Source organism: Parus major, chromosome 25LG1 (genome assembly GCF_001522545.3).
Source record: "Parus major isolate Abel chromosome 25LG1, Parus_major1.1, whole genome shotgun sequence".
NCBI classification, from domain to species: Eukaryota; Metazoa; Chordata; class Aves; order Passeriformes; family Paridae; genus Parus; species Parus major.
Window position 1 is genome coordinate 243425 of NC_031793.1, and position 10623 is coordinate 254047.

General features: G+C 64.8%; 1 protein-coding gene across 1 annotated transcript in view; it reads right to left on the reverse strand.

Annotated features, from left to right (window-relative positions):
• Nucleotides 1-9573: 9573 nt before the first annotated feature.
• The window catches only part of EFNA4 (ephrin A4), a 4085-nt gene continuing 3035 nt past the window's right edge, over nucleotides 9574-10623 (reverse strand). Inside the window, exons 2-5 of the mRNA XM_015650004.2 lie at nucleotides 10543-10611; nucleotides 10349-10408; nucleotides 10019-10272; nucleotides 9574-9931 (exon numbers count right to left, since the gene is read on the reverse strand). Of these exons, the coding sequence (XP_015505490.1) occupies nucleotides 10184-10272; nucleotides 10349-10408; nucleotides 10543-10611 (218 nt within the window). The 3' untranslated portion in view covers nucleotides 9574-9931; nucleotides 10019-10183. The remainder of the gene's footprint in view (nucleotides 9932-10018; nucleotides 10273-10348; nucleotides 10409-10542; nucleotides 10612-10623) is intronic.

Genomic DNA, 10623 nt, shown 5'->3' on the forward strand with positions numbered 1-10623 from the left:
CCGGGTCCCAGGAGATGCTACCGGGATCTCACCAGGACCCCCATGGGCGGGGGCAGCCGTGTGAGCTTCTGCTGACATTGGGGTGTCACTGGGACCCCTGTGGGGGGACCCACGTGTAGGTGCACCCATGCCTACCCCAGCGGGATCAGGTGCCGCTGGGATCTCCCTGGGACACCCACGGGTGGGGGCATCAGAGCCAGGACCCACCGCTATTGGGGTGTCTCTGGCTGGGAGCTCTGGGCCTTGGGGCAGCAGCCTCGGTAGGTCTGTGTTGCTGAGGGTACCGTGGGTGGAGGCTCAGGACCCCCGAGGGTCCTCATGCTGCTGCTGCCAGTGCCACGGGGGTCACACGTATTCGCAGAGGGGTTTGGCCGCCCCGGAGGCACAGGAGTGGGTGGGAGGGTGTGTGCCCGTGAAGCAGGATAGCCTGGCTACCGAGGAACTCAGACAGTGCCGGGCTCTGCCGCCTGCCCTAACCTCCCTCAGGAGCCAGCACTTGGCCAAATGCCCACCCACACACCCAGGCCCTTGTTCTTCCCACACCACAAAGGTTCGTGGGGTGGAGGTCCCTGGGGGGAGCCACGGGGGCTGTGGGTGCTCCCCTGGGTGCTGGTCCCTGCTGCCCATGTGGGGATTGAGCTGAGTGCCAGCTCCCCCTGCCCATCCTCAGCGAGATCCCTTAGCAACTGCGGTGCAGCACCGCCCGGCAGAGCCGAGTGCCAGGTGATCGGCACCCTGGCACACGTGTGCACACACGGGCACGCTCGCACCGGCGCGGGCACACGCGGCTCAGCGGGAACACACACCACACGCAGCTCACTGGGCACACGGGCCTCACCGGGCACACAGGGCTCACCAGGCACACTCACCGGGCACACACAGCACACACAGCTCACCGGGCACACAGGGCTCACCGGGCACACTCACTGGGCACACCAGGCTCACTGGGCATGCATGGCTCACCGGGCACACTCACCGGGCACACACGGCTCACTGGGCACACTCACCGGGCACACTCACCAGGCACACACAGCACACGCAGCTCACCGGGCACACACGGCTCACTGGGCACACGGGCCTCACCGGGCACACTCACCAGGCACACTCACCAGGCACACTCACCAGGCACACTCAGCTCACCCCCAGCTCCCACAGGGGCTGCACCGAGCGCGTGCACGGCACCAGCTCTGGCCCGGCAGCCTCTGCCCCAGCAGTGCCGGCGTCACGCATCACCTGGAGCTTTGGCAGCCTGAGGAGCTTGTGAATAGAACCAGGAGGCTCCCAAAACCGCGGCTGGGCTTGCCGAGCCGGCCTGAGCTGCTCCTGTCAGGAGATATCTCACTGGCGTGGTGAGCACGGCCAGGGTGATGGGGTGCTAAATGTCATGTCCCCAAGACCCCGGTGTACCTGGTGTCCCTCAGGCCTGGGCAGGTGCCACCCTGGAGGAGCCCCGGTGCTGAGGCTTGGGGGGTCTCCTGGCTCCCCAGAGTTTTGGGAGGAGCTCAGTGTGGGAGGAGAGCCACCCCATTTCGTCTCATCGTCCCTTTGGCCATGTGGATGCTGCCCCAGTCCATGGAGGGAGACAAAGATGGTGATGGGCAGGGCCCTTGGTCCCACTCAGCACTGGGAGACCCAGTGCTGTGATACCCATAGCAGGGCTGTGCCCCCATTCCCCTTCCATACTGGTGGCACTGGGAGCCCAAGCCCCTGCCGGAGCCCTGCTGGGAAGGGGGAGGGGGCCAGCGGAAGGGCCCGGAGGACCAAAAAAGCCTCTATTAATTATTCATCCGAAGAAGTGAAGTGAAGAAAACACAACACGTGGAAAAGGGCTCTGGCTGCCTGGGGGTGGGAGCAGGGGAGTGCTGGGGGGGCTGCAGGGGCTGGGGCACTCAGGCGCCGGGGTGCAGTGGCAGCAGCAGCAGCAGTGACATCCCGGGGTGCTGCACACCTCTGGGAGGACCCACGGCACCGCGCTGCCACCATGGAAACGCCTTGGCTCGGCAAACCCATGGCAACACCCACCTCCACATGGAAACCCCCCGCTCATGGCAACGCACGCACCGCCGTCAGCACCCGCACAACGCCGTGCTCACCACGGGGGTCCCCCCCACCACAGCTGCGGGGTCATGGAGGGATGCAGCCGCTGCTCTGCTGGGGACCAAGGCAGCCGGGTGGCAGAACACAGCCCCGGAGCACCGGCGTGCGCTCACGTGCAGGAGTCAGCACCCACCGGGGAATTACTCCTGGAACCGGCACGGAGAGGGGGCTTGGCTGGGTTTTGCCACAACGGGATGTGGTGTCTGTGGTGGGATGGCTGGGGGACACACACCCAGGTGGCTTCGCTCTCTGGAGGACGTGAGGCCTTGAGCTGTCCAGGAGAACCACGGAGCAGGCCCTCGTTTCCCACTCTTTCCATGCCCCTCTGTCTCCTCCACCCCGTGCACCAGCAGCTTTTGGCATCAAAGCTTTGGGGAAAGTCTCCCACCTGCCATCCATGAGCACCGAGGGGCTGGAGCGCGTGCCCAGAGGGGCAGGGGACCCGCTTTGCCCGCCTTGGTTAATATTTAACCGCGGCTTCCTGTGACAGAATGTCGCAACCGCAGAGCAGAGCCGGCATTCAATAAATCATCGCGCGGGGCTGGGAGCTGGGCTGGGGGAGTGGGGGGGCAGCGCCCAGCCGAGTGAGAGGGGGAGCCGATAAATAATTCATTAAATAAATAAACATGGTGAGAGTGCAGGGAGGAGGCAGGAGTGTAACCAAGAAAGGGCTCGGTGAACGCGGGCATGAAATATTCACCAGCCACACCTACCAGGCCCCAACGCGCTGAGCTCAGGGCTCCCGGCCCGCCCGCGGGAGCCAGGTGCCGGCACGCGTCCGGCCAGACACGGCAAGAACATGCCAAAGGCACGCGGGGCGGATGGCCTGGGTGGAGGAGCAGGTAGCCAGCAGTGCTGGCATGGCCATGTGGAGATGAACCGTCCTGGCTCCCGCCAGCTTCTCCTGGCGGTGTTTGGGGCAGCTCCTCACAGCCCCATGCTGGTGTTTGGGCACAGGTCTGTCCCGCCAGGCTGGCACACCTGGGCACACAGCACATATCGTGTGCCCAGCCCTGCGCCTCCCTGCCCCTTCCCTTTTATATCCCGTGTCATTCGTTAAATTTGAATGAGGCCTCACGGATGGTTGCGCCGCACCAGGGCCTTGACAGCACTGGGCGGGCATCGCTTCGGGGAGGGCACAGGCTCTGAGCCTTCCCATTTCCCAGGGAGAGGAGGGAAGGCCCAGCTCTGGAGGAATCCTGGGGGGCGTCCTGGGGCTGGGTTTGGGCGTGCTGACAGCATGGACACAGGGGAGGTGAAGATGGGTGGCCACCAGCCACCTGACCATGGTGAGCCACAGGTCCATGCAGAGCAGCATCTTACCAGAGGGACCAGACACCCCACTGTGCATAGGGACACTGGAGCCATTCGTTAATTAGCACCTCAGCGGCCTGAGTTAATTTACATGGAGCTGGATTTTGTGGGCTTGCAGAGGAGGGTTAGTTGCCACCGCAGCACCGGCCACCAGTGAGGGAGCAGCGGTGCCAGGCAGCAGCGCCGTCAGAGGAAATCAGCTTCCTCGTGGAGCCGTTGGATGAAGCCGTGCCTGGTTCCCAGCCCCGCTGCCCGCCCACCCCAGCGCTGGGGCTGCTCCCGCTGCCCGGCAGGAGGAAGCTGCAGGGTTCCTGCCCTGGGCGCCAGACGCCTGCTTTCCGGAATCTTGGCTCCAGCAGGCTCCTCTGTGCCAAATCTCACCCGCCCTGAGTGTGTGGGCACCCAGAGGTGGCCACAGAGGTGTGAGCCACCAGCTCCTCATGGTTCCCACGGTCCCGATGGTGCCGCGGCATGCGGGTGACTCCAGGGACAAACGGGTCAGCACATGGTGCAGCGCAGCCACGCACACTCCCACTTTAGCCCACTCTGGGTGCTGGACTGGAGTGCCAGGCAGGGCCACGGTCCTGTCTGTCCCCTGTGCCACATCCCTCGTCCCAGCAGCCCACACGCCGGCGGCAGAGGTTACCTGGCAGGAAGCGCCTGAGTCAGCAGCCGGCACCGGGTGACTCAGCCGGCTCTTCTCCTCTCCTCCTGCATGGCAAACCTCCCTCCTGGCCTCAAGATCACTCCAATATCATCCTCCAGTGGCAGCCCCAGCCTCGCTCCCGGCCCCTGCTGCTCTGACATGACCACGGCATGGATGTGCTGGAGGTGTGAGGGCCATGCCAGGTGGGAGCCTTGGGTAGCGCACAGTGGGGGCTGGCACATGGCCCCACTGCAGCCACAGCTCCCTGGGGAAGGGACAAAACACAGAGATGTCTTTGTGGCTGCCAGCCCCAGCACCTGGCTCCCCACTGGCCCTGGAAGATGTTCTGCTCATCCCAGCCATGTCACCCTGGTGTCCCCTGTGAAGTGTCTGGTGATGTCTAAGTGAGTCTGATGAAGGAGTGACGAGCAGCATCGATATCCTGCTCACACAGTACATAGATCAAGCCACAATCTGCATCTGGGAGCACTGGCAGAGGTGGCAGTGAACTGAGAGGTGCCAGGCTGGGACAGATCCACAGTGGGCTGTACTCTAGGTTGGGTTGTCCCCATTCTTCTGCCCTGACCCTGCAGATGATGGTGCCCAGGGTCTTGCAGTCCTTCAGGCGCAAAGGAGGGTTGGGGATGGGCACAGCTGTCCAAGGAAACACAGAAGCCATCCTAGGAGCCCCCAGCTGGCACTGAGCTTGCCAGTATGGCGATGTTCTGGCTCTGCCCACCTGCCCCTTGGGAACATCCCCACCCCATTCCAGGCAGGGGCCACGGCCATGGGTGACCGTCCCCAGGGAGAAGGGCAGGGTGACAGGGTGACTCAGTGTCCCTGCTGTGCTGTGCCCTTGGTGCTGGGCAGAAACGCAGCGAAACAAAGGAGCCAATAAGCTGGGGGGGCAGGGGGGACTGGGGCTAAGTGTGCAGGCGCAAGAGATTTCAGGGCCTGAAATATTCATCAGGGCTGATGCGGTGCCTGCCGTCACGCCGGCCGTGAGCGATGGCATGGGGGGGCTTCAATAATGCATCACTTGGAAATGGCTCATGAGAGAGGCTGGGGGCATGGTGAAAATGGGGGTTCCCTCCACTGGCTGCAGTCACTCCAGGCCTGTGCTGCTGGCCAGGTGATGCTGCGGTGCTCAGAGCTGGGTCCTGGACAGGGGACAGAGCGGGAGGTGCTGCTGGCATCAGCAGGGATAGCCAGGAGAGCACCGAGAGGTGCTGGCAGGTGTGAAATGCCCCATGATGCTGGCACCCACCACCTGAGGGCCTGGCAGAGGACCACGGGTGGGTGCAGTGTCCCTGCAGCCCTGGCTGTGTCCAGTTGCTCCATCTGGGCTAGGTGGGGTCCCATGCCTGGGTGTGAGCGTGGCCCCAGGATTCCCATGCACGGTGCTGCTGTGGCAGCCACTCTGTGCTCCGGTCCTCAATAATTCAGAGCATCAACCCACCTGTGCTGCACTTGCCTCTGGCCACAGGCTGGCCACAGCAGCCAGTCCTCCTGAAACTGCTGGGACTGGCCTGTCCTGTCCCTGTCCCTGGGCTGGGCCCACAGGAGGAGCTGCCTGTGGCAGAGCAGGGACACCAGCCCTGTGCCCAGTGGAACCAGATGCTGGTCAGGCAGCACCAGGCTCTGCTGTGGCTAACGAGCTCTTTGCCAGGGAAGCTTGTTAGCAGCCTGAGCAACAAAGGAGCACAGGGCAGATCGATGGATGTGGGGAGCAGGGCCCAAGACACTCCAGGGCTCCATCTCCACCATCCCCACAGCATCCTCCCAGTGGACACGTGCCCAGAGAGGCCAGACGGCAGTGCAGGTGGTGTGAGCCTGGTGACACCTGGCACAGAGCACCTCAGCATCCTCTCGAGCACCCTTGGGAGATGCTGCCCTGGGTGGGCACCTACCCCAGCCTCTGCCCCCACTGTCTGGCCACCCTGGAGACAGGGACACTGTGCTTGGGTGGTGACCCGTGTCATTTGCACCCACCCCTTGAAGTCCTGATCATTGTCCCCAGGGATCCGGAGACTGTCCCAGCGCAGGGACCATGCAGGCCCTCAGTCTGCAGCAGGTCAAAGCAGTGCTGGCGGCAAGGGCAGCTCCTGCCCATCCCTGTTGTGGCACAGCAGGATTATTGTCCAGCAGGATTACATCACGCTGGGGATGCACTCCAGCACGTGCAAGGGCACGGGCATGACAGGACAGACGGACACAGGCACAGACAAACAGCCACCCTGGCCCAGAACGGTGGTGGCACAGGCAGCATCTGTGCCTACACCCCTGCACGTGCACACCCAGCGGTGCCGGGCTGTCTCACACCCCAGTGACCTTCCCTGCTACTCCCACTGCCACCCTGGGCCCTGGAGTGGACACGAACATCACTGCCCACTGCTCCCACCTGGCAGCTGAGCCTGGCCAGCTGCTCTCCCTGCCCCCCGGGATGCGGGTGGGATGCGCCAGCCCGGTGCCCGCACCCTCATTGCTATGGCAGGAGCGGGCTCGGTGCGTGCAGCTCCGGTTAATTAACCGGCGCGGGCCAGCTCCCTCCAAGCCCCCGCTGAGTGTTTTGCTAAATTATAACCTTGACGATGCGCATCATCAGGCGGCTGCTCGGGGAAGAGCCGCTCCGGCCCCCACACCCTGTGCTCGGCGCTGGTGTGGTGGAGTGGAGCTGCCCGGCCGTGGTGGCATCACACCGGGACGGCGTCACCAAGAGGTGGCATCCCCCAGAGCGCCCGTGGCTGCCGGGCAGTGGGGAAGCTGCTCCGAGGCGGGTGATGGGCTCGGTGGTTTGGCCTCAGAGTCCTGGGGAACCTGTGGCCAGTGCCTGGTGTCCCGTCCATCGTGCCCGGTGTCTGGCATTGCCGGTGCCCTGCTCCTCAGGGCTCAGCGTGCGTGTCCCCTCAGCACACGTGTCCCCTCGGCATGTCGAGCCAGTGGCCTCGTTTCCATGGTGACACGGAGCCATTTCCCATCTCCGGGATGCTCTCGACAGCTCTCGGGTGGGCGCTGCCGCCGTTGCCCTTCGCCCATGGGAAACAGGCAGGGATGGGCCCCACAGCCCTGGGGGTCCCTGCTCCCCCTTTCAGCCCTCGGGGCGGGGCAGCGCTCCCCGTGTCCCCCGTGTGTCCTGGGGCTACCCCGGCACTTCCTGACCTTATCCTCACGCTGGGGTGACGGGGGGTGTTTGGGGCACGCTGAAGCCCCTGTCACGGCAGGGCTGGGGGTAGAGGGGCTCTGGCAGTGTGGCCGGATGAGGGATTTGGTGTCAGGAGTGGAACTGCTGGGAACAGCACAGAGTTAAAGGGACTGTGCCCAGCAGGCTCATCCTAGTGCCACCATCCAGGTCCCTGTCCTGACAGTGAGCCAGGGCATGGGGTGGGCACGGCCGTGCTGTGCTCCCCCCTCATCGCCTGCTGTGGCTCCCAGCCCCTGGCACGACATGGCTCTTTATCCTGCTCTCCATCTCACTGCTGCCTATTACCATTTCCCATCACTTGCTATTGCAGGTGATAAATCTTTCCTTCCCAGTTTCTGAAGGTTTAACTCCCACCCACCTGGGGCACCTGACATACTCACCCCACACGCCTCCCCTTGGCACCCCAGCATCCCAGCTGGTGTGGGTGGCACTGGGGGGAGTAGGGGCGGCCCCGAGGCAGGGGGATGGCGAGACAGAAGGGATGGGCTAATGGAGCCCATTCCTTGAATAGATTCAATTTCTGCCGCGGCGGCTGCGGGGTGCGGAGCCATCAATTGGATTCAGGGGACGGGGAATCTGATTTGGAGCGGCCGCGCCATCAATTAGCCGTTATTGATGGCATTGCTCATTGGAAGTCGATGGGATTTGAAGCTGGTGGCAGCTCTCGCATACCAAACAACGCCGGCTCAAGGACAGGGCCCTGCTGTGCCCAGACCCAGCACCCACCCCAGAGGTCCCTAAGGGACCCCTTGGCCTCACCTAGGAATCCCTGAGGGTCTGGGGAAGGGGCGGTGCAATGGGCAGCCCCCGCTGGAATCCCTGCGTGGGTTCCCACAAGGCACAGCCCACCAACATCCCTGCACAGGGGTCCTGCAGGGCACAGCATCTTTGTATGGGGTGCTTTGGGGGGTGCCCCCATCCAGCAGCCCCACATGGGGATCCCACAGCAGCCCAGAATCCTTGCTTGGGGGCCCTAAAGAGCGCAGCCCCTCAGCAGCCCCACATGGGGATCCCACAGCAGCCCAGAATCCCTGCACAGGGGCCCTAAAGAGCGCAGCCCCTCAGCAGCCCCACATGGGGGTCCCACAGCAGCCCAGAATCCCTGCACAGGGGCCCTAAAGAGCACAGCCCCTCAGCAGCCCCGCATGGGGATCCCACCGGGCACGGTTGTCTCCTGGAATCCCTGCACGGGGGTCCTGCAGGGTACAGCCCCCGATTGTCCTTGCATGGGAGTCCCACGAATCACCATCACCCCTGACATCCCCACACACGGGTCCTACAGCCACCATTGCCCCCCAGCATCCCCACAGGTGGGTACTTTGGGGGAGCCCCCACCCAGCATCCTACACGGGGGTCCCTACACGATGCCCCCCAGATGGTCTCACCTCCTCCTGGGGGGAGGGTCCCACAGGACATGCCCCCCTCTGCACTAGGCAGCCTCTGTGTCCCCATGGGATTGGGGTACCCCTCCCTGCAGGGCTGGGGTGTGGGGTGCACGATGGGGTGCAGGGTGCGGTGGGGGAAGGGCAGGCAGCGGAGCGGGGGGAGGGGAGCGGCACGGTCGATGCTTTCGCTCAGCCTCTTGCCAAGCAGCTTCTTTCTCCCAGAAGCCATAAAACCTGTCTGACGTGCCCGGCACCACTGCGGCAGGCGGCCGGCAACGCCTGTGCGGCGAGGGGCTGGGGGGGCCCCGCTGCGGGCAGCCCCGGGGGGACCCTCTGGAGCCCCACAGGAGGGGAAGTGGGGGCTGCACTCGTGGGATGGGGGACCAAGAGCATCAGGGAACTCCCCCGCCAGTTCCCAAGCCTGGGGCGTGACTCGGGCAGGGACTCTGTTGTGCCATGGGATCGGCTCCCGCAGCAGCCTGGGTGCCCGCTGGGGCAGGGGGAAACCCTGCAGCTCCCCACATCCCCCACTTCAGTGGTGCACCTTATGGGGTGCATAGCAGATGGAGAGATGGACAGAGACTGGCTGCTGGACACCCCTACCACACCCAAAGGTGGCAAGGGGGATCAGGGTGCCCAGCTGGGGGCTTCGGGTGAGTGACCCCCAAGCCCACTGCCCCCTCATCCCTTGTCCCAGTGCTCATCCCACCAGCAGGTGTTAATTACCGGCAGCTCGTCTGTAATTAATGCTCTCCGGTGACAGGAGTTGACGACTCAATATCAAACTGCTGCAATTAAGCCCTTGGCCATAAAGGCTGGGCAGGGAGCAAGGGGCAGGGACCCCCCTGGAGGAGCCACCCCAGCACCGGTGCAGGGATGGGGGGCACGGGCAGGGGGATGGCGGGGGTGCCGCACACCCAGGGCACAGCGATCTTGCAAATACTGTATTGCTCAGTCACTACCAGGGGTTAAAACCAAATCGAGGGCACGAAGGAAGGCGTCTTCCCAGAAGACAGATCAGCGTGTCCTCGCTGGAGGAGGACACAGCAGCGGCGGATGCCGCCATCGGAGCTACTGCCCCATTCCGGGGTTGGGGGTCCCTGGGCCCCAGGGGCGGGGATCCGTGGGGAAAGGCACGAGATGAGGTGGCCATGGGGCGGAGCAGGCGTTCACTGAGGGGACCCCAGCACCGGGGCAGGTGGCAGCTGGGGCAGTGCCAGGGTGTGGCAATCCCAGCGCGCGGCGATGCTGACTCGTGGCGATCCCGATGTGCGGCAAGCGATGTCCCTGAGAGGGAGAGAGCCCCGTCCAGGGATGCTTCAGGGCAGCAGGCGGGCGCTCAGCCGCTGTCCCGGAGCCCCCGCTGCCCCTCACCTTCCAGCCCGGAGCTCCCGGCCCCAGCTCGGCTTTGCGGAGGTCCAGCAGGCGGGTCATGGCCTGGGGCTGCCCCACGGGCTTGGGGGGGTTGGCTGTGAGGAAGAGTCTGGAAGCGGCGTTGGGGCAGAGGAGCCCATCCCCCCGCCACGGGCAGCGCCGGGGTCACATCCAGAGCAGGGCCAGGAGCACGAGAGCCAGGCACGGCTTGCAGGGCTGCGATGGGACCGCGGTACCCCGGGCAGGCACCACATCTGCCAGGGCGGAAGCAGCGGTCAGGGCGAGCCGGTCCCCGGCCTCCCAGCACCCCCTCCCCTCCACCGTACTCACCCTCGGGGCCCCCGCGCCCTCGGGGCTGCGAATTGGGCACCTCTGTCAGCGGCTCCGGCGCTGAAAAAAACCCCCACCGTTGTCAGGAATCTTCTGAGTTACGTGTAATGGCCCCCGAGGCTCCGGTACCCCCCAGTGGGGGCTGGTCCGGAGCCCCCGAATTTTGTGGCACAGTCCCCCCAACCCCGACTCACTGGTGCCTCGGCAGCAGACGGTGACGCGCAGCTTCAGGCATCGCCCGGCGCTCTCGGGGCTGGGGACGGCTGGGCAGGGGG